The sequence below is a fragment of the Wolffia australiana genome, chromosome 2, assembly GCF_029677425.1.
Source record: "Wolffia australiana isolate 7733 chromosome 2, ASM2967742v1".
NCBI lineage: Eukaryota > Viridiplantae > Streptophyta > Magnoliopsida > Alismatales > Araceae > Wolffia > Wolffia australiana.
In genome coordinates this window covers 26,569,895-26,594,295 of record NC_135836.1, presented here as the reverse complement: position 1 = coordinate 26,594,295, position 24,401 = coordinate 26,569,895, and the positions used below count along the sequence as shown (strand labels likewise).

The following is a 24,401-nucleotide window of genomic DNA, read 5'->3' as shown; positions in this document are numbered from 1 at the left end:
TCCCGAGGGGTACCGAGTGATGCTCGGATAACTGGAGATAGCGCTGACATCGTCGATGACATCGTCCGTCGGTGTGGACCTACAGAGATGCAATTACATGATGCGATGAAACTCTAGGTGAAGGTATGTGCACGCTCCAACTTGTGGGGTTCGCTGAGCTCTGTGCTCTAAGCAGGCAACTAATGGCCGTGATGGTGACCTCTTGACCCTTGTCGGAGAGACGAAGGAGTCTACGGGGATGTACGGACTGAGTCCGTAGCTGCTCCCACGTGACAGACGGGCTCGGCCAATACTTAGGGAAGACGCTCGTTGGACGCTCTCGTCCATTTATGCTCTCACCTAATCTATCCCGAGCCCAATGGAGTGCAATCGAAAGGTATACGCTAAAAGATAGATTAACGAGCGGGCTAGGGGAGCGAGGTACCTCTTTGGTGATGTCGTCCCGGAGTCGTTGCCCCTATCGATGTAGAGATACCAGCAACGAGAACAGTGGAGCATGTCGTCACGCAACTGGCGGCATGTCGTCGCGCAACTGGCGGCGTGGCGCGACTAAAGAGCGGTGATGCAGCGGAGTCAAAAGGGAAGGGGTGTGGAGCGCGAGCGGCAGCGACAGTGAATGCATCGATGGCAGCGATGAAGGCAGCGGCAGCGCGAGCGGCGACAGCGTGAGCAACGAGGTGGCACTACGGCGGCGCGAGTGATGGTGGCGACGATAGCGGCGCGAGCGACGGCTCGAGCAGCGACGCGGTAGTGTGAGCCGTCCGACACTCATCAGAGGCGCGAGCGTGATAGCGGTGGCATCCGGCCGAGGCATAGGGCATGTCGGCAATGTGAGCAACAACAGCGTGGACATCGAGCAGCGCTGCAGCGGCGTGTCGGCGATGTGGGTGACGGTGACGCGGGGGTAGCGACGCGAGCTACGGTGTCGGTGGGTGCGAGAACCGGCGTGACTACAATTGGCTCCGGCGGAGGCGCTGGGTGGCGCGCGGCGGTGCAAGGTGGCGTAGGGCGGCACAGGACGACGTTGGCAGCAGTCACCGCTCGAAGCAGCGCGGGGCGGTGCATGGCAGTGCGGGGCAGTGCAGGGCGGCACTGGGCGGTGCGGGGCATCGCAAGGTAGCACGAGGCGTCGTAGGGCATCGTAGGGCATCGCAGGGCGGCATAGGGCGGCACTGGCAGCGGCCTCTGCTCAGAATGACATGGGGCGGGGTGGGGCGGCGCGGGGTGGTGCCGGCAACGGCCTCATCTCGAAACGGCGTGGGGCGGCAGGGCAGTGCGGGCGGCGCGGGGCGGTGCCGGCCTCGACCTCGGCTTGGAACACCGCGGGGTGGTGTGGGGCGGCGCGGGGTAGTGCATCACGTTGCGGGCGGCATAGGGCGATGCGCGGGCCGTGCGGGAAACATTGGCGCCGGCGCCTTCTTTTTTTTCCCTCTCCCTCTTCCTCCTTTTTTTTCTTCTTCTTCTTTTCTCTCTCACGAACGTGGAGAGGTGGGTCCCCTTTTCAAAAATGGAAATTTGACTTTTGAAACTTGACCAAATTGATAGGGTGCCCACTACTTCCCTTTTATAGGGATGTTAATGGGCCTTTTGAAAGAAGTCCGACAAGGGAGCCTATTAGACACAAGGCCCCCCTAAAAAACCCAAAAAAAACAAAAGGAAAGAAACATAGATGAAAATAGAAAGAGGGGGTCGAAATGAAGGGCCTTGCAGGTGGATATGGCCCGAAACATGTTGAAACTTATGAGCATGGGCGGGTCTACGCCTTCGCCTTGGTGTGCCGATTTGGTAGGGTTTGAGCCGACGGTTGTCACCAGCAACGTCGTGGGCTTTAGCATCGTTCTTGATGGAGGGGAATCTGCTGCTCCATCACCTCTCCTCATCTGGCCATCTTCATCGTGCAGTTAGTTCTTCCTCATTGCTAATAATAATTCTTGTACTATTCATCTCACTTCTTTTCACTATATCTTTCCCTCTTCACCTATTTTCTGAAAATACATGCTAATAATTATAATTATATCTCTCATCTAGCTTGAAATCATCTGAGCTCATTACCTAGGCACCCTGAGGATCGACCCTTGCTTATTTATTGTATTAAGTGAGGTTTACAAATTCATTGCTTGATACTCAAATCACAACAACGATGTAATTAAAAGACGTAAAATTCGAGATCATCAATGGTGCATGGGGTGTCCGGAGCTCTTCCCCCTTTCAACAAGTGTCATCGTTGAGGTATGTGGTAGGTACATCAGTCAAGCGACAGCGCGAGCGCTCTAACATCTAGTGCTCCAAGTAATACGCTAGTCTCTAGGGCCATCCTTCAACAAGGTGCGACACGTGCGAAGAGCTAGCAAGCAAAGGCGCTCAACATGGTGGAAACCATGAGCTGTCCATGGGGGTTCCTGCCAGAAGGAGTAAATAGTAGAAGTGGTTTGATTGCATACAACATGACTGGCAAGGGTGGGCATTTGCAATCTAGTTGCTCTTCCGCAACTAGTGAAGGATGCTGATCAAGCGGGGGCGGCACTGTATGGTGTCTTGACATACTTGTTGCAGCTACCCCTAGGAGCAGGTACTTGAACGGAGCATGTTTACTAACACCTGTGAATCTGATTCTATGAAGACATTGTGGAGGTTTCGCGCCTCGCAGAGCAGCAAACCATCACGAATCGCCATAGCCTCAACTATTGTGTTAGTTTGGATACTACAAAAGATGAAAAGGCAAAGAGAATACTCCCTATGTGATCGCGGAGGATACCACCCCCTCTACCTAGTCATGGGTTCCCTTTGGTCGCACCATTTATATTCAACTTGAGGATGCCAATTGGCGGTGGGCGCCAATGGACAAGCTATAGTTGAATGGTGATGGGGGGGGGGGGGGGGCACCGAAATGCCCAAAGTGTGAAGGAGATCGCATATGAAGGTTGAGCTGCGGGTGAGGGGTGGTATAAGATGGTGGGTGTGTCACATCCACTACTGGACTCGTTGCATGATATCCAGTGCTCGCATGGAGGTCACTACAAACGAGAAGAATGGGCTCTAACGTAAATAAGCTATGGTGACGTGAAGGAATGGGCTCCGCTTAGAGCATATTGGCGAGAGGAAAATCTTGCTAAAACGCTCTAACGGTGCTAGAGTAGAAGGGGTACATAGTAGCGGGCACCAATGTTGCGCAACTAGGTGCCAACAGTCTAGGGTTGTCTCACTATGGAAGAAAAGGTGCTCCATAAGTCCATAGTCTCAGCCTAGGGTAGGGCAACAATGGCAATGCGAATTTGAGGGAGTGACCTATACGAGTCACCTAATCATCAGTTGGGAGGCCATGATGCATGAGTCTCTAGAGGAAGAAGGAGACAAGAGTGATGATTGTCAGATGCTAGTTGCTATGACCCTAGCGATGGGTGGGGGATTTCTCGTGAAAATGCTCTCAAGAAGATCGGTAAGAGAAGTACCCATCAAGGGTAAGCGTCCAAATAGGATGGTCATGAGTGCTTTAGGCATTGGATAATGTGTCTAAGGTGAGTCCATGATGCTCCCAAAGGTGGCACGTGTTGCCCATTAGCAGTTGTCCCACGGTCAATCGAAGGCGATGGGGCTCAAAGTGTTGATGACGGGCTAAGGGCGCGTTAGCTAGCCATGTATCATACCAAGCACTAATCTCACCGCAACTGACATGCCGATGTGTGACCTTGGCTATCGCTAGCCAATGTCGCTGCCAAGTCCGCCATCTGTAGCGGCCCCAGATATCTATCTCTCTACGAGTCCATTCGTCATACTTGACTGAGATAAAACTCTACAATAGGTATTGTGTGGTACGCATACGCCACACAAGTTTCTTTTGAAGCATGTCTTGGATGTCTTGAAGGCGTCTGAACCCTAGAACCCCCTCGTCCATCAGCCGACAAGCTTTCTCCCAAGAAACCCAGCAATGGCAACTCTCTCCCTCAAAGTGACCGGACCATAAGAAATGTGCACATAGTGACTCCATCGAGTGGAGGACTGTGAGCAATAGTGAGTGGACCGCGAGGGTATGCAGTGGGATGCTCATGAGGACATGTCAAATAAGTTGGATGCATCCTCCAAGGGATAGAAAATCAAGTTTCCATCAATCTAGTTTCTTTCTCAACTCGACCAGCAAAGCATCAAAATAATGATGCCTAGCGTGTCCGAGAAAGATAGGGCATTGAGATAGTCAAAAGGTAGGTATCCTAGTGAGTACCCGCTATAGTGTTAGATAATCTGAGAGTGCTTCATAGTGGTGGATGCACCGACCATAAAGCTGCTCTTCGAGGCATTGACAAGCTGGCCAATAGCCTGCTCGTACGTAGTGAGGACACTCATAAGTTCCTTAATGGATTTTTTGGATCCATTAAGGAAAATGATGGCATCAATAAAATATCTTTCTCGGACATCCCCTTTTCATAAAATATGGTTGGATGAGGCTGCGGGCGATTGCTCGTGTGAAGGATCGGCTAAAGACCTCCTCCATTAATATAAAAGGGTGGGTGAGATGGGATCACCTTGCCGTAGACCTCTCATGGCCGTGAAAAAGCATGTGGAGTTTGCGTCCACCAAAATAGAGAAATGATTCTCTCTAATGCAGGCATCCACAAGAGCAATGAATGCAACGGTGAACCCAAAGTGTCATAACACTTTATTAAGGAAACTCCACTCGACTTGATCAAAAGCCTTCTCCTTATCTTGTTTGATGATGGCATTCGAGCCCCGAATATGAATATCTAGTGACTAGGCTAACTCGTGAGTGAGCATGATACTGTCTTGAATCTGTCGACCCTTGACAAAAATGCATTGTTCAGGCGAAATAAGTCTATTAAGGAAGGTCCCAAGTTGATTTTTAGTGATCTTGGATGCAACTTTATATTATACATTATAAACACTAATAGGGCAAAAATCTCTAAAAGAAGCTGGGGTGTCCACTTTTGGAATAAGCGCCAAAAAAGTGGATTTCCAACTTCTAGGTAGGAATTTACGCGTAAAGATATCCTTGATAGCAAGCACCAAGTCCGCGCCTAATATATCCCAACATGCTATGTAGAACTCCGTAGAAAACCCATCTGATCTCGGGGCCTTGTTTCGACAAAAGGAGAAGACCACCTCCTTGATCTCTACTCGCATAGGAAGGGCATAAGTAAGGTGTTTTCCTAGTCGATCATCAAGTGGGAGATGGAATCTAGTAAATTCTCACTCGCAATGGTCAGTTGTGAAGCAAGGAGTGTTCTAAAGTATGCAACACTAGCTGCTGCTAGCTGGGCGGGGTCCTAATTATGCATCCCTAATGGGGTTGAAAAATTAGGACGAGCTTTGTGACGAATCGAGGCATGAAAGAAATGTGTGTTTTTGTCACCTTCTCGCAACCATTGGATACCCAATTTTCTAGAGATAGAAAATCTCCTATCATCACATGGCATCCTCAAGTTTTTCACTAAGCCTAAGTTTGAGCTCCCTCGGTTGCATGGATCTCAACCTAGGCGGTCGAGCTCCATGGCATTCATTGACTGCTCGTACGCAGTTGAAATGCCCCACCATAAACCAGGGGAGATCAACAAGACGCGGATGGGTGTGTATATGCTGGACAAGTTCCTCTCATAGGGCCTCTCGCTTGAGGTATCTATAAGATGCATAGACTATCGTGAGCGTGTTAGGCACCAAGGAGAGCTGAATGGCGAAGGTGACACATTCAGTCCATTCATCAAGGAGCTCCAACGAATAGTCTCATGTCCAAAATAGCCAGATCTTATTCGAGGAGTGGCAATAGACGTGATCCATTCTGAGTTTCCTCATAATGGAGTGTGTGCTATCGAGGGTAGTCATCGGTTCAATAAGCCCAACCATTCCTAGTTTGTGCTTATTGATGAGTGACAGGAGGTGAGACTAGGTAAGATGATTGCCTATCCCTCGACAATTCCAAATGAGACTTGGAATCATAAGACTATTGACTCGCGTGGCGCACCTTCGATTGGGTGTTATATATGCAGTGAGTTTGAGGTGTATCTAGAGATGCACAAGAGGTGGTGGGGTGTTTGTATATGAGTCCTCATGTATAGAGGCATCGTCTTCCTCCTTGCTCGTGGAAGCAAGTCCACTAGTGTCCCCACATGTGCCATCTCTATGGAGAGAGGATTGACGTTTAGTCAAGCATTCCTCCATAGCAAGTGTTATATGGGGTGTGTTGGGATCAAGTGGAGTGGGTGGGTCGGGTGGGTAGGGAAGGGGCGCGATAAGTATGTCGGGTGGGTAGGGAAGGGGCGCAATAAGTATGTCTGATGGGTAGGGAAGGGGCGCGATAAGTATGTCGAGTGGGTGGGGAGTGGATATGTTGGGAGGGTGAGGATGTGGATCAATGACTAGGCATGAGTGGGAAGGTGGGTGGTGGGAATGGCAAGAGTTAAGGGAGGTCAGGTGGCCAAAGGAAGGAGTTGGTTGGCTGGGAGATTGGTGACGAGGGGTATGTGTGGTGGGCGATGGTGGGCGTCGGGGAGAGGGAGGACAAGGTGGGGAAGGTGTAGGAAGGGAATGGCTAGCTACAACAGATGATGGGGTTAGAGGGCATGGGAATAGATGATGAACATAGGGTGGTGTGGAGCATGAAGATATAGCCCGAGAGGAACTAGGGGAAGAGGAAATCAAAGCAACATTTGGGGCACTAATGTGAGTCACTCCTACCTGATTGCGGCCTCGAGTATCAGATCCATGTGCTACCTCTAAAAGGGCAAATGCATTCGACGTTTGTGGAAGTGACCGAACCTCTATCCCTTTGCCTAGTAAGTGGCTAGTAGATGGGGCATCTCTAGCTCGAGGTGGGGTTTGGGGCGCTTATCAACACCCACTCTATAGGTGTATGTGTAGGCCGAACCGAAGTAGGTTTGGCTGGTACATGTCCTCGTGCAAGGGAGGGCGGCACAATCGACACACCTTGTGTTGTGGGGTGGGTTGTGCAATAGGTGGTCGTCTCTGGTTAGGGTGACGCCCTTGGGTTGTGGATTTTGCCTCTACGATATAATCATCGTAGGGAAATGGGGGAAGGTACTCCGTCTCAAGGGATGAGGTAGCATGTGATCGCATGATAAATGCACATATATTTCCATACATTTTATATGTTTTGGTATTATTAATTTATAAATTATATAATGTTATTATTTTAATTAATCAAATTTTATGCATTAGCTAGAAATTCCAACTTTTGCACATTATGATTATTTTTCACTAACTTCATTGACTTCTATGAAGTCAACCAGTTTTATTAATGATGAGTATTTTATAGTTCCAAATGTGCAGAAATTTACAGGAATTAGAAGATACAGTTCTTAGGAAAAATTGGAGAATTTTCGGGAGCTTAGTGATTATCAAAATGGGTTGAAATGATGAAACTGTGTTGTGGGCTTTTAAAAGAGAAATCAAAGATGCTTGGGCCACGAACTAACCTACCTATTGGGCCTTCAAAAACCTTAAAAAGAAACAAGCTGGAATTTAGAAGGCAAAGATCTCAACCAAAGGAGAAAAAGAGGCAAAATGGCAAGAAAAGAGAATAGAAAATGCCCATAGGGGTATTTTAGTAATTCTTAAAATGTATAAATAATATTTTCCTCCCTCATTTTCCCTCATTCTGGACGTGCTCTAGCAAGTGGCTGGCCAGCAGGACAAGGCATATTTCAGGATCCAGGTTGATCAACCTGCTTAATAAAAGTTTGTTGAAGTTTTCGTTCAATCTCATCTCTTGTTTGCATTGAAAAATGCCTGATCCTAGCAAAATATAAGAATCTAGCTTTGAGAGGAAGCATTGAGGGCTCACCTGGCTTGAATTGAGGTTTTAGGACCTAGGTTACAATTTTCACGTCATCATTCATCCATTTACCCTTAAAATCCATCATTTTCTCACTCTAAACATTCAATTTTCCCTACTTTCTCTCTCTATAATTTTTTCATTCTCTTTCAAGATTTTCATACATATACTTAGCTCATACTCTCTAAATTTCATAAAAAGTATCCTTCATCTTCACCTTCAAAGTTCATATGAAACTTCTTCTACACTCTCTCTTCATTCTCTCTCTATCTCTTCATTTCAATATTTTCTCTCTCTAAAACTGTTTATTTCTCTCTCTAAAATCCATTACAGGTGCTCTCTCTCTTAAACTGTTTTTTTTTCTCTCTAAAATCCATTCCAATCTCTCTGTAGATCATACTTCATTTTTCCTTTCAATTTTAAGAAAAGAAAATCTTGTTTGAATTCCATCATTTAGGGCAAAAAAGTGGAGAGTGGAGGACTTAGTCCTAACCATGTTGGGCCCAATTTGGCCCAAGTCCTAACCATATTGGGTCAAGTCCAATAGGGCTTAGCCCATTTGGCTAAGTCTTGACTTAGCCAAATCGGGCTGAACCTTAGCAGGCTGACCCACTAAGGCCAGCCCTATACGAGCCACACAAGTACCACCGGCTCATCCAATCTGATGCTGCCACTGCCGCTCCACCACCGCTCTGCTACCGCCACCGCTAGTGATAGTCAGAAAAGGTATTTAAAAAATACCTTTTCATTTTATATATTTAAAAATTATAAAAAATCAGAAAAATCCCTATTCATTATTCAATATTCATTATTTTTAACATCTACAAAAATTCCAAAAAAATATTTAGCACTCATTTTTAATATTTCTATTATTTTTTATCTTAATTAAATTCAAATAAATTCAAAAAAAATTATTTTCTATTTCTAGAGTTAATTAAAATTATAAAAATTAGTTTAAAATATTTTTAGTTTTTCTTTGTAATTCTGATTTAATTTAGATCGTAGGAATTTATATAAATTGACTAAATATCCATAAAATCTTAGAAATTATATGTCTTACTTTTAAATTCCCTTCCTTCATTCCAAGCTTGAGAATAATTCTGAAATTAATTTTCTGACACTTTATGGATCGACCCCTTACTTGCCCTTTATTAATTATAGAGTATTTAAGTGGAAATTTTTCATAAAAATTGTTGGCTAAGTCAAAATCAAAACAATGACATAAAACCCCTAAAGTTGGACTTATCAGCCTGTAGCGCCTTTTGGCGACACGTGTGGATAGTGTGTCCCAAATATGTATAGTGTGTACATAATTGTGGGAGATTCTCATACACTATGGACTGGTGGATCTTCTTGTCCCCATTCCTAATAAGTATCATGTGATGAATAGGGGCTGGTAGATCAATCTCCACACAAACTTGGGCATATCCATGGCAGTTGAACAGATGTAAGTCTTTATCAAGACATATATATAGATGTGCCTACAGTGTTGGCCAAGGATTCCAGGGCTGTGGCCATGAAGAGATGGAACCGTAGTCCCCAAAAGCCTATCTAGATTGGGACAGAGTGAGGGGAATGATCACATGAGGTGCTCGTCTGCTCCACTGTCTGTTGGTACGTATGCATGATGTAACCACTAATATTTCAGGTGGTACGGCTTTAAGCTTTCCTAAAATTGGTTTCCATTTGGAAACGGATATAGACACTCTGGTAGTTGCGCGCGCCGATGACCACCGATCCGAGGAAGTGTCCTGGTGCTAAATATATATGTGTGATATCATCTATAAGGGGGCACTTGGTAGCGAACCGTCCTATCAAGGTGTAGGTGAATGGCGCTGCCATTCTCATGACTTCTTCTTTGGAAAATGCAACAAGTCGCATTCCCTCAGATTCGGTATAACCTCGCGTCACGGTCATGTGATCATAATGAGGAGGAAGTATAGACTTCGGGAGTGATTGTGCAGTAGTCATCTATGTAGGTCCAACAACCCTCACCGCCCATGTCATCGGTATTTTTGGTCTATCTGTTTGTTTGTCTCTCCCTACGGCACGTGCGAGTCCAGGTTGTGCAGCTCGTTCACTCATAGTCTGCCCAGGGCTACTTGTCTTGCCAATCGGATCAACAGAGGCAAGAACTGAATCATACTTGGGATCGGCTTGTTCGATCGTGCTGGACCCAACCAAGTCAGGGGGGTCAAGGTAGTCTTGATCAGTCAATGCGATTGGAGCAGACCTGGTCAAGGGTTTCAGGTTGACCCGGGTGGGGTCGACCGATTTGGCCAGATCGGACCCAACTGAGTCGACCAGGTCTGTCTAGTCGGGGTCGGCGGGTTCAACCTGATCGAGCCCGGCCAGATTGGCCGATACGATTAGGGAGAGGTCAGTCGGCGCGGCCAGGTCTACCCGGTTGAGAGTTCTCGATTCGGTCGTGTCTGACCCGGGTGGGTCGGCCGGGGCGGCCAAGACCAGTTCGACCAAGAAGTCTATTGTATTGATTTGGTCTGGAATGATTGATACAACCAGGTCAACCGTGACTAGGTAGGTCTGGTCGACCAGGTCAATCCTGGCCGGTTAGACCAGGTCTACTCGATCTAGATTGGTTGGTTTGACCAAGTCGGACCTGGCCAGTTCGACTAGGTCGACCCATGCTGGATCAGCCAGTTTGACCGGGTCAAACCCGGTCCTTTAAACCCAGCCAGAGACAGTCGGGTGGGACGGATTTGACCCGGCCGTTGCAACCCGTCGACGACGTCCGACCCGACCGAGTCAATCGACCCGTTGACATTTATTGAGTGATTGGTATTAAATGCCAACGACTCAATTTTTTGAACAAGGGATGATGGTCCACGGGTCCATCATCTAGACTGTTGTGACCACGACACGTGGGCGGGGCTATAGTCCAGATGGGCTCGTTGACGGATTCAGTCCCATCAACATTTAATGTTGTCGGGGGCACGGCAGGTGGGGATTTTTTTTGTTTTTCTGTTTTTTTGTTTTCATTAATTGTATGCCATTAGATTCGTTCATTCTGTCAAATCTGATGGCTTGGACAGATCCTAAGGTGGACGTGGCCTAGAGACCTTCAATCTGAGGCGAGCAACACGTCTAAAGACTAGGGCGCTGAATCAGCCACGTAAAAAAAAAAGCACTCCACTGGCCCATTGACATGTTTGACACGTTAGCGCCCAGCTGGGAGGTCCTTCCTCTTTAGTGCTCCACATCGAATTGCGGGCCGCGGAATTTTTAACGGTAATAGGGATTTTAAATCATCCAGATCTCAGATAAATGAAAAGGAAAGAATAAAAAAATTGACACGAATAGACGCACCTTGCCGAGTCGAACAGTTTAAGCCAAATTTTGGTATACTCTCGTTCTCTAAATAAACAGATATTGGAAGCTAAAATTTTGAAAGGAAAAGGTTACCTTCAAACTTCAATTCCTTTGATTTGGAGATAGAATGCTCTGTTTCCAGCAATTTTTTAGTTGATTCCTACGGATTAAGACCTTCCAAATCTAATGGGACAAAAATCAACACAATTGGAGGTATGTAGCAGAAGTTATGACAAAACGCCAAGTGTGGAGGAGAGAGGGTTGTTCGAGGAGAGAGGGTTGTTCGAGGATAGAGGATTTTGTAGCCCACCCCTTTGGGGGGAAATGAAACATAGAAGGAGCCATGAAAAATATTATGAAAAATGCATATGAAGCACACTTGATTAGAACAAGAGATCTTATCACCAAAATGCTTAGAAGTCTTCAACTGAACTACAAAAAAAATTATTCCCCTGATTATTGCTAAATTGACATCATCTTGGTTGAAAGATCACGTGTCTACCAAAATAATGACCCTGGGAGGAATTACCGTTGTTTTTTCTTACTGTGTGCAGCTCCCTGCGAGGCATCTTTGCTCATATTTCAGACTAAGTCTCTTATTGTTCCGTTAAGTTGTTTAAAGGCATATTAAACTTTCCTTTTGAGATATATATGGATATGAACGTACACCATTTGGAAGGTTACCAAAAGGTATAAACTAGGAAAACCTGAATCATCCCATTTTCCCAATCAATCCAAATGCTACAATCTGGGAACAATAGATGACGTAGAGGAATATCTAACTACCACAAGAGCCATGGATATTGTTGGAATTAGTTAAGAACACGCCAGTCCCTATGACAATAAAATATGTTTTATGTATTTACATATCTTTTTTCCTCAATTGACATCATTTTGGTTGCAGTGTATTATTCTATTTTAGAATTTTTGGGAAAATATGATAGAACAGATAATCGAATAGTCGAATGAGATTTGATAGTTAATCCGCAAGAGAATGATCAAATGATCAAATGAATAAGATTAATACCCTGCTTGAAAATGACAGAAAAAGATGCATAACCAATGTAAGTTGAAAATGGCAGAAATAACCTAACCTGATTCAATTGGCCACATAGTTCTCCCCATGGTGCTGTACGTGTCATGAGGCCCTTCAGTCCACTAGAGAACTGTTGTGCTGCTGGATTTGGAGAAACGCTGCCACATTTCTTCAAACTTCTGTCTGTTTGAAAGTTGAAACATACTTTCGCACCAAATCACACACCCACACTGCACATGGCCTTGCGCTGTGCAAAATACCTAGGAAGTGTTCGATGTGCAGTCAGGAAAATTGAACTGGGTCACACAAAAGTACCATCCGTAGACCGTTGAATATAACCAAGGTCACCCAAGGAGCACCGAGAGGATGAGGGATTATACGTAAATGGAAACTAGCGACAACTAATTATAACGTTGATATGCTCCTTTGTATCTTTTAGAGCATGAGGTGTACCTTAACACACCATGGGTTAGAAACTCAACCAATCAATTGGGTTAAATTGATATTTTATTAGTTAATCTATAAATTTATTTTGATAATTAATAAGATGGGACAATAAATTTTATTAGGATATTACAGTGTTTAACTAGACTGATTGATGGACCTAGATGAAGATACAATTCTACTTTAAGGAAAAAATCATGTTAAGTATAAGATAAAAGCCTGAAAAAAAATCATGCATGCAAGATTTTTTCTGATGGGCATCCTTCTTATCCATTCTCTCGATGAGATTAGAACAACAATACAGTAATTGTCAACCAATAACGGGATCATCAAGATGAATAGAAGGAGATTTGATGAGTAAAAGATCACGTAGATGCACTGAAAGGCCAGACACATGAATGGCTCAATAAATCACAGGCGCAACCAATAAATCACAGATTCAATATGTGAAAAGGTGATTCGATCATCGGGTTTTCAATTCATTTTTAAGGACCATTTGGATTCTACATTATCTTCTGATGGGGGACTCGGCTCTAGATTAAGACAATCATGGCCTTAGAACCCAACATGAGATGGACAGAATAGAGTTAAAGGGGACGCCACACACTTAGTACTTAAATATATACAGAAATCCAGATGTACAAATATTATATCAATACAGATATAGATATTGATATAATTTATCACAAGATTTTTCTGATGTTTTAGTCATCTTCCACTATTACACATATATGTGCCGATGATGATTACTGCCCACACATCTGCAAATCTTGGGTAGTAGGTTTAAACTTTGGATGTCAAATCAGAAGAATTCTACTGAATAAAAGAGTGAAATAACTAAATACGATACATATTCCGCAGTCCGCACGAAAAGTTTTTGCAACCTTAGAGGCCATCTGGGCTTTAAAAAATAATATAAGAATGGCTAATCCGGTGATCATTAAATTTACGGTTCAAAGCTTATGAGCAGTGTCGGACATTCTTGAAACTGTAAAATGGTCCACAGTACATTTCCGCGGTCATTTCGAACAGAAGAATTTACCAAAGCAACGACCGGAGAGCGTTCGATTCTCCATGATCTCGGAGAAGCTCGAGATAGCCCGACGAAACCGAGCGCGGGGCGAAACCGATAGCGGCACAGCGTCATCTTCCATGAATTCTTCCTCTTCTTCATCCTCTGCTTCTTTTTCATCCGGTATTACCTTACCGTCGTCGGCGGCTGCTGGCCTAAACCTGGGCTCTGCGCCCAAAATCTTGCTCGCAAAGCCTCCCGGCGTGGGTACTGCTGCGTCAAAGTTCGCGCGAGAGGACGACTCGTCTGCCGCCGCCGCACTGCGCGCCCGCGTACCCCCTATCGGCTCCCTCAACCTTGTCATTTCTGATTCTTGGGACTTGCACGCTGACAGGGCCCTACCCGTATGCCCTCGATCTACGCTTGCCCCGACAATTTCATGTTCACTTACAGAATTCTGGCTACAAAGTTCGTAGAAAATTTTGACCCGTGTTTCACCGTCGTTTAATGAGCAGTTTTTGACGGAGAACACGGATTTCACTGTCATCGGCATCATCGGGCCTCCTGGCGTCGGAAAATCTACGATCATGAATGAACTCTACGGCTACGATGGATCCTCAGGTTACGGTCAATCAATGACACTTTCTGTGTAGATAAATTCTGTAATTTTCTCTAAAACTTTTCAATATCGATTATTACTCCACACGAGCCAATTGAACTTTCTAATCATTTAATCATCCCTTTTCTTATTTTCTAGTTCCAAGGCCTCTGAATATTATAGGTTTTCTCTCTTCCTTTCTATCTTCTTTCTTCTAAATTATGAGACTTGTTGAAGGGTCCCCCATGATAGATTTATGAATCACACATTCGAGAGAAAATTATCAAATATATGTTGAAGCCAATTTTGAGAAATTATTGAAATAGGCGTCCAAACCACATAAGAAATGATCAGCGCCTGTAAGTACGACTTCAAAGATCATACGAGCCCTCGATTCAAGCAATTTCTTAATAAAAAATTATCGTCTAAAATTGAAATGTAACCGATAGTTCATCAGATTTCATTCAATATTAATACTTCAGATCATCCTTGTGGTGTTATGGACAGGAATGCTGCCACATTTTCCCATACAGTCAGATGATACAAGGTTATTGGCAAGACACTGCACCATAGGCATTGAATTGAGAGTATCATCTGAAAGGCTGATCCTTCTTGATGCGCAGGTTACTCTTTTATGGTGTCTTGCTTCATTTTTTGTCAATTTCACATTTGGCTGTGTTGCATTTTCGCTGCCGTGGTGCCATTATCTTTGGGATCTTATGAATTTACGTAACTTAATTTTGCTTCTTTCTTCAGTAGGCCTAAGACACCCCATCTTTTTTCTTCAAAAAAATTTTGGCGTCATACATTTTTGGTGCCTTACTCTTTCAGTTTTTTTTTTTCCTTTGGGAATATATTCCACGTATCAAGGACTTTTTAATTGCAGGGAACACGGTGCTTCCTAAAATTTAATGCTTCTTTGGTGAAGTTCTTGCTTCTTTTTTTTTTGAAATAATTGAAATTCTTGCTTCTGATTTCTGGGGTCATCCAGATTTCTTTTAATTGAACTTGAGAGGTAACCTATTATTTTCTTGCCTGTAGAAAATGTTATCCAGTTCATTCTGAGGCTGGCCCAATCTGGTCGTTGGTCTTTAGGTTGCCAATCAAGATTTAGCACCTTTTCTTTCTTAAAAGAAAAGATTTATCATCGTTTTGCTTCTGAAAATCTAATAAGATGAAGTATCCAGTAGGAATGTTCTGCGGCAGTCCTTCCATCTGACAATATTTCCACTATTGAAATTCAACAAGAATCAAGAAAAGAATACTCAACAAGCCGATGTTAAAAGAAATCAATCCAGAATGAACAGGTAAGTTCCCGGATTGATGAGCGAATGAGAATCAAGGAGAAGAATGAGGTAGGGTTGAGGAGAGTTGTGGGTTGATTCTTCTCCCTTCTGGTTGCAGGCCTTTCCTGCTCTCCAGCCTTGAGCCCCTGCTACCAATCTTGAGCACGACCTGTCTTGAGAACAATCTGTCAACTCTCATTTGCCCGCTACTTTTTTTATGGCTTCTGTCACACATGACTCCTATCCCGTGTGTGTGGCCCATTCCCTTTCTCTCTTATTAGCCTGTCTTTGCTAGGTTCTTGGAAAGACACATCTAAGTTTTTCTGTTCCATCTGATATCCCCTTCATTAGTGTCCATGAAGTACCTTTCTTAGATAATCTGAGGTGCAACCTTAAATTACTTCTAGTAGTATCTTCCACACATTTATTTAAAAAAATAGTAGCTTCCACACAATCTGAAAGCTGTTGAAAGATGTTGATCTTTAGCACCTCTACTGCCCAGCATTTAAGCAAAAAGACGTAACTGTTTTATTTTACTACTTAATTGAGATTTTTTTTTCAAAAAATATTACTTGATTGAGATCTCTTTTCCTCATTTACTAGAGAGGTTTGAATCCACATGACATTCATTTCGGTAACCATGAAGTACCTTTCAACCCTTTTCACTGTATAGTATCTAGCAGTAACATTCCACAAGAGGTACTGAATGTGCAGAATATGTGTTGGGTTTTCACTGTCAAAGTAAATCTGTGTCCAAATTGCCGCTGATTCCTAGTAATGCTGGAAATATACTCTAATAAAAAATAATATGATTTATTTCAAAAAATAATTTTAAAAATGATATTATCCAAAGTCAGGTCAATGAAAGGGAGACGGCTGGGAGTAAAAACAGGCCCAATCAGGAGGCCCAGCCTGCTAATGCGTCATCTTATGGCCTTAAGCTAGTCCTGAGCGGGATGGAATTCAGGCGCGAGTCACGCTACTTGATTTATCACCTTCTCCAACTGGTCGTGACTCCTTTCTTTCTCTCACTCTGCAGACAACTGAGTCTTCTGGAGAGCACCAAGGCTTTTTCGTCATCCCATAGTCTTATTGTCATTACACTTCTCCACTTCAACCCCGGGAACCTCCAATCTCTTCCCTCCCTTGAGCTCTTCTTTCTGGACCTTGAGACAATAGTTTTATAGGTTGTGTTTTACTCCAAAATCATGGGCAAAGTACATTCGATTGATACTCCCCATCAGGGTTGTATAAAATTGATATGATGTCTAAATATCCTATTTTAAGTAACAGACCTTTGCAAAAAAATTTCCAGTTCTTTTGGATTCAAAAACTTTCTTCCTACGTGTGAAGATTTCTATAAGGAAATTGGCAGTGACCGTGACTCTTCTGAATCAGGAATCTGTCAGCCAGACTATTCCCGTTGCCGATCAGTCTATTTTTATCTTTTCCTTTTTCTCATACTTATTTCTGTTATAGACTAATGGGCTTAGCTATCAGCCCAATATGTGTATCTCATGACCTGGTATTTAAAACAGGCTCGTGTAGTAAAAAAGGAGTGGGTTTATTGTTCAAACATGAGTTATGTTCTCATGTAGGGTTTCTATCAAGTCCTCAAGAGACACCTGTCTTCATTGTCCACAGAATCTTCACAAATTTTTTTTTTTGAATAAAGGAATCTTCATAATTACTATTCTCCAACTGATTATTCTTTTTTCAAATAATTGAGCTGCGTGTTTTATTTTGAAAACACAAATCTAGCCCTTCTTTCATTGAAACTCAATGTATGTTAGCATTCAAAAAAAAAAGAAACTCAATCTATGTTGTTACTATTTATTTTGTATTACACTCTTGTTTTAGCATCTGTACCTCTCATCATCTCTTTTTAGTTATTGATTGCTCCTTTCTTCACACAATTGCAGCCGGTCTTCAGTCCATCTCTCATGTCAGAGATGACGAGACCAGATGGGTCATCTTCAAAATCAGTACAAAATGGTGAGGCGCTCTCAGTGGATCTTTTGCACGAATTAATGTGCCTTCAGGTTAGTTATCACCCAAAGTCCATCCTTTGATGTCCTCCTCCATTTCTTGCTTCCTCTTCTTACAATTCTAATCAATATCAATGTGATTAATCATTTTCTTGTGCTGCAAGGAACCTCTCTAGCTTGCAACTTTTCTTTCATCTGTATGTCACGTTTTGCTGGTTGTCACTGAAGGAATTCATGATGCCAGCATGTGGCAGCTCATGCTTACGGTATGGGGTATCCAATGTTTTTACGTCTTAATGTTTTCTTCCGTTCTTGTTTATTTTCTTACGTTGTTATTCGTCATATCTTTCTCTCCCTGTTTCTTTTGTCTTTATTTTATTTTCCCATTTTATCCCTTCTATCTCATGTATAAGTATCAGGCCTTACGACATTTCTAATTTCGACAGTAATTTTCCTTCTTCCTTCTCTCTCATCTCTCTATTTCTTTCTCCCATTCTTTGTAATGGGCTCTATCTATCCTTCTGTGATTCAAGATGATATCAGCAAAAGATTTACGTTAAACTGTCCTGTCATTCTCCATTGATCCAGAAATGTCTGGAACAGCTACTTTTTCTATTTTTCTAATAGCAACCAGCAGTGGTTTTTGGCAATAACCCTTTTTTTACAATCCTTGTCGTAAGTGATCGTCCTTTTCTGATTGCTGATGAATTTGTTTGTTAGCGACATGTGACATGCTATCTTGTGACAAATATATCTCGGAGATGCTGTTCCAGACTGCTGTAGGATGCCATTCCCCGTTCCTTCTGCGGCGCGCCTCCATTATGGACTGCGGCAGGCTGCTGTTTGTTCTGCTGATCCAGATTGGATCATCTTGTCTCTTGCAAGAAACAGGGTTCGGCTGCTGGGATCTGACTCAGGTGTCCTTGGGCTTTGCTGCACAGACTGGATATCAGTTTAATTTCAGGAAAGTAGAACTTTGACTCATGCTGCCTCGACCAAAAATTTTCCCTTAGTCAAAGTGCTGACTTTCGACGAGTAGATTCTCCCTTATCAGAAAATCATTGATTGCTCCTCCCTAATGGAACTGAAACCTACGAATATTTATATTATTCTGATTGTTTTGTGATATATATTTTTTAGTGGGGCCTTTACTATGTGTATTAATGCGTTCATGCCTATTATTTCTGTTGCATCAGTTGGGCTGTGTGCTCCCATGGGTGATCTCTGGTATTATCCCGGACTGCAGGGACTTCAGAATTATCAGTCCACTAGTCTCAACATACATCAGGCCAGTATACTTGGATCATTCTTAAAGGCGACCTAATGAACCATTTACTTGATGATGCCCCATCCCCAGGTGTGTCCACTGCTCGTGAATGGATGCAGGAGGAGAGGGCTATCCATAGGTGGATTCACAGAATTTCTTAATCTGAATTTTGCAGAGGAAATCATCTGGGACACAGCCCGTTACGGCCACTTGAAGAAAAATGATCGCACTGTAATCTTTGACTTAGTTACCAAGTCCAATACAGGGGTTGGGGTGTAAATTTGCAGCATCTATCTGGGGAAATTGATCATTATATGTCACCTGATTATAAAGATGTTGGTCATTTTTATACATTGGGATTTCATATCTTTATATCACTAATGGGAATTCATCCTGAATATGAAACATTGAGGAGTTAACTATTACATCGGGGAAAGAACTCACTTTTTAGGAAGCGCAGACTATTTTCCACTCAGACGCGAACCGTTCAAACTGTCTGGTTAAGGATGGCGACAAAGCTTTGGCCATGAAGTATAAACATTCAACACCTCATCTCAGTCTAAAGTTGCAACGAAGAGTGAACCCTTTCTTTCCACTACCTCCAGGGTTTGGACAGAGGGCAAAAGGGTGATTTCCTTTGCAGTTTTGACATGAAATGAGGGCATATGCTGGATACTATTTATCAACTTCATGGCCGCCCAACCCAGTTTCAGAGATACCATACCACTGCCATCAGTTATCCTCAGCAATATGGCTGAGTGGGGTACTGTGATTTCTCCTTTCCTTTCCTCCTGGTTCGGATTGTATTTCATCGATCTCTTGGGGATCCCATGATGGAAAAATTATGAGAAGATATGGAGATGGTGAAATACGTTTTCTAGAGTCAACATTATTTGGGGCCTGCCTCCCTTGTCCCATGATGGAGAAATTAAGAGAAGATATGGAGATGGTGAAATACCTTCTCTAGTGTCAACATTTTGTGGGGTCTCTACCTTCCCTTGGTGATTCTGCTGTCCCGTTCATATCCTGTTTACCCTGTTTTATAGAGTCATGTGCTCCCTCCTACATGGCACCAAATCCCCACCTGTTAGATAAAGACATTACTTCTTGCAGCTATCTCTTTGTTGATGTTTCTGTTTATTTCCTTCTTCCCTTTAGATTTCTCTAGGCCCACATCCATTATATTTGTCAACATACCCTTATGAAGATACATAAGGTTAATGGATCATCTTAAGGTTAGAACTGGGACAAGCCTGCTACTTTGTAACCTACATTTATGCAGGTCCTTCCTGAAGCAATACATCCACCATTTTCCCTATATAATATGAACCAAGAGGGAATATGAGAACGGCTCAGAGCAGAGTATGACTCCATCTATTCACCACCTGTCAACCTCACCCTAGTAGCCACAAAGTGGACGCTGCCTCAGGTGCCTCTCTTATTACGATCAAGCTCTCTCCTACATCAGTTAGTCAGGGACTTTGGTCATGATGTAGTTTTCTCCGAAGACTTTCTTTTCAGCTAAGGATTGGTATTCCTAATGTGGGTGGTGGCCTCTATTATTTTGATGACGCACCAAAGTCATACTATGGATGTTGTATCATTGTCTTTTATTGTAATCTCTTCCCTCATTGATCCCTCATGGCTTTATCATCACCATCCTCGTCATCCCTCTTTCTTCTCTTGGGAAAACTATGTTTCTCCACAATTTTCATTGGGTTCAGATGACCACTCTTGAGTGTGACTCTTCTCATTTAGCCGAACGACGTCAGAGTTCTTATCCATCTTCTATCGACTCACAATTAGATTTGGGTCCCTACACTCATTTTCAGCTTCTCTGCTGCTTGCTGACTAGCCATCTTTGTCGATTATGGCACTCTTTTCTCATGGCCACCCAGAAATCTGATAAGACTTTAACTTATTATTGATTTCAACAACCTTATTAAATCCCATACATTTTGAAAGTTATTGAACAGTTCTGGTCATCTCCCAATGCTTTCTACACCATGACACCATGAAAACTCCTGGCATCACGCCCTTAAAGAATAAAATGGTGTGTCTGAGCTTACATTTTGCCATATCCTTGAAAACCACCTGAAGCCTATTTTACCAGACAACTATGCTTAAATATATTTGTGGGGCGAGGTAGCTCTAAGCTTTTTTTTTGTTTAATCAATTGCATAATGTTCTTTCCCTGAGTAACCTGAGTCTTCTTGATAAGCTATTCCATCATTCCTTTTTGATCCACTGAAGACCTGCCTTCGCTCTTTTGGTGCTGCTGTTCTGTACGTGACCACTCTGTGATATGCGACACACTCAAATCAAAGTATTGAGCCACCTCAACTATGAGCAGACAGTTTCAAGAAGGGAGTCTCTTCATAATGCTTCCGTGACTGTTGTGGCAAGTTGAGGGTGTGACGTCTAGTCACTAGCTTGAGGGGGGAGTATTTTTGCCATATTCTTGCACTCTCTCTCCCTATTTTTATTTATCTATTTATTTATTTCCCTTTCTTACTGAGATGCTATTTCTACTTCTTCCTTATCTTTCTCTTTGTCTGCGATAGGTTATAGAGAAGAAAGAAGGAAAAAATATTCGGGTAAAATAATGCACTGTTAATTCTACGGTCTTAATCCAATAATTCAACCCTTCAACTTGAGACTTACCATGTCTGCCTACTGATGTCAATTATTTTGCATGTTCCTCATAAAGGACTTACCAATGTCAATTATTTTTGTTCTCTTGTTTTATTGCTTCCATTTTTTACATTATTTTATGTTTTTGATTATATCACATCATCTAGAAATCCTGTTCTTAGGTACGAGACAGGCCATGTAAACTTACGCTCGAGTTAAACCTTGAGAAAAAATATTTGGATAAAATAAATTGTATGCGTTCATGATAGGTTCAGAGAACCCTTAAAAGCGAAATGAAATAAATTTACAAAGAAATACATTAACCAAAAGCCCAAGTTCCTTCAAACAGTGATCACCACAACACAGGGTCTCTGCTAAGAAGGTGGAACCCTAGAACGGCCTTCAACTCCACCGGCCGCATCAACCTGACTCCTGGTCTGGGCTTCTCCTCCAGCCAGGACCCATGGACCCCCTTCTCCTTTTCCCGCTGCTATATGACAATGCCTCCATTTGCCCTAGAAGGCCAGTCCTGCCTTTCCTCCTCACATGCAAGTGACACTTCTACGGCGTTTGAAAGGAATGCCCGCAGAACTTAACTGTTTATAAATAATGTCATCATGTGAACAGTTTCAAAATCCTTCCAAGGTAAATATTGACTGTAGTTTACTACCATAGAGGATGGTTTTATTTTTATCGTCATCAACCTTATTGAACTTCTTGTCTCTAATTTCGTCAGACCTTTTTAAAAATTGTTCACTGGTTTTTCAACATATCTCTGCTTACCAATTTTTTGAAGGTTGATATGCTGAAGCACAATATTCCTGACCCGTCATTGATAACATCTGGGCACGTGCAAGCCATGAAAGCCAGCTCTGGCAAGGAATGGAGGGATTGTATTCCAGGCCCAGGGAAAGAGTTTCTGGCAATTCCCATATTTGTGCATACCAAGTGGGTAGTTCGTGGTTCTTATTCAAGTATTAATGAAGCTGATTTTTTTCTGATTCTTTGCATCAAGCTTGCATGAAATATTCCATGTGACTATTCACATAGGAGAGCAATCTTTTGAGTAATTTTCAAAATTTTACTGGTCTTTCTTTGTTATTTCATGGATTTTTCATGATTACGGAAGTTTCAAAGTCAGTCATTGTAGGCGTCCTGGTCAGCATTCAACATTAGAAGTGAGTCGTTTCGTCCTTATTGATTAGCTATTGATTCTGGAGTTCATTTATGATTCGTAACAACGAAATATTTGCCGTGATAATCCATATCAGGATAGCTAAGCATCGCATGAAGACCCCCCTCATTTCCTCTTTTTTAACAAATTTTGGCATTACAGCATTTGTTCGCAATCAAAAAATCATGCCATTATCATTTGGAAAAAGTTAATGACATTATTTTCCTGGGTTTTTTGTGACTGTGGGGATATCAGTTGCATCCTTCTGTCAGCATCTTAGTCAGTCTCAAGCATAAAAAGCAGGGCAATTCCTGGGCTTAATTGGATAGAAAATGAGGCGGGCATCTGTTTCTGACTTCTTTTTTGAAGAAAATCATGTGTCTGACTCATGCGTCAAAAGATATTTCATACGAACTTTCCATAAGCATTCATAGAATTAGAATATTTATTTTCATAAAATAATATATGTTATTATTCAAATCCGAAATGCTCAGTAACCATCTGATCTTTTCATGGTCGTTCAACTTAAGACTTCTTCGAAAAATTTCACTGCCATGATTTTCTCTAGTTTTTCATGATGGTGGGAATTTAGGAATTTAAGAATTTCAAAGCCTCGACCGTGGAAATGTGGTCTCTGAAATGACATTATCTGATGCAAATCCCCCAATTGCGGATGCAGACTGCGTCAACAAGACTTTTCCCCAAGGAATGAGATGCTGCTGAAGAAGATGCATCGCAAATTCTTCCAGTCATCATCGTTCTGCCAAACGTCAGATTCTGCTGCAGATTTTGAACAGCAGCTCACCGAACGGAGAAAAAATCTTATCAGAAATGACTTAGTATTTCTTCCATCCAAAGCCCAACCAGATGGCAGGCCTCAACGAGAGAGCTTCATCTCTGCTCTGGGTAAACTGCGGGATCAGGTGGGCATTCATGTATGGAGTAGGTATTCTATCTCGAATCTCAAGATTTATCTGCAAGTTGTGTTTAAGATCATCAATCTGGTATTCCAAAGAAATGTTAAGATCCCATCTGTTCAATTCTTTTTCTGATCAAATGTTCGACTTGATCTCTTATCAGGTAGTTATAATGAGATGTGATCATTTAAAAATTCATATTTTTGCTTTTATTTTAAGGAGAACTAATTGGCAATGCACTTGTTTTCCTTAAAGGTCCTCTCCTTTAACCCTCCGCCCTTCTCAAAGCCAATCTCTGAAAGAGAGTGGCTGCGGAATTCGGCAAAGGTCTGGGAGATGGTGAAGGGGTCTCCAGTAATTGCGGACTACTGCAGAATCCTTCAAGAATCCGGTCAGTTGAAGATGTAGCATCGATCTTCACCCAACTTCCAATTATCTTTCCCCCCTTTGCGAACCATTTATACCCCAAGATTATGAAAATACACAGACAGATTAAACCCTTCTTTTGTGGGTTTTGAATCTTTCTTCTGAACTTTTATTGAGGATGTCAGGAAGTAGCTGAAAGATAAAAACGTCAGCACCCACCATCAGATACTAATGATATCTGGGGTACCCTAAACGTAGAGTAAAATTTAAAATTTTTTTGAACATATATGAAATGGGATCAAATTGGTAGGGTAAATCGATGATTTTGAATAAATTTTAGTTTAAGAAACTAGAGATCTCATTTGAGGTTTAGAGTAATAAAATTTGGCTTGTAGAGAGATAAAATGGTAGAGAATTAGGGGAAGGGATGGGGATGATGATGCAAGTTTAGATCTATGTTCCTTAAGTTTTGATGCTGACGTATTGAGCCTCCAATGTCTATTCCTAAACTTGAATCCTTATATTTATCGAAAAACAGGTATTTTTCTGAG

At 42.6% G+C, this 24,401-nt stretch overlaps 1 protein-coding gene across 1 annotated transcript; it reads left to right on the top strand.

Moving 5' to 3' along the window:
• Positions 1-13,611: 13,611 nt before the first annotated feature.
• LOC144700300 (uncharacterized) lies at positions 13,612-24,005 on the top strand. The gene is made up of 8 exons (XM_078571802.1): positions 13,612-14,024; positions 14,136-14,241; positions 14,726-14,841; positions 17,427-17,546; positions 17,669-17,758; positions 22,190-22,341; positions 23,247-23,490; positions 23,740-24,005. The coding sequence occupies exons 1-8, from the start codon at positions 13,683-13,685 to the stop codon at positions 23,890-23,892; spliced, it is 1,323 nt and encodes a 440-aa protein (XP_078427928.1). The 5' UTR covers positions 13,612-13,682; the 3' UTR covers positions 23,893-24,005.
• The last annotated feature ends 396 nt before the right edge of the window (positions 24,006-24,401 follow it).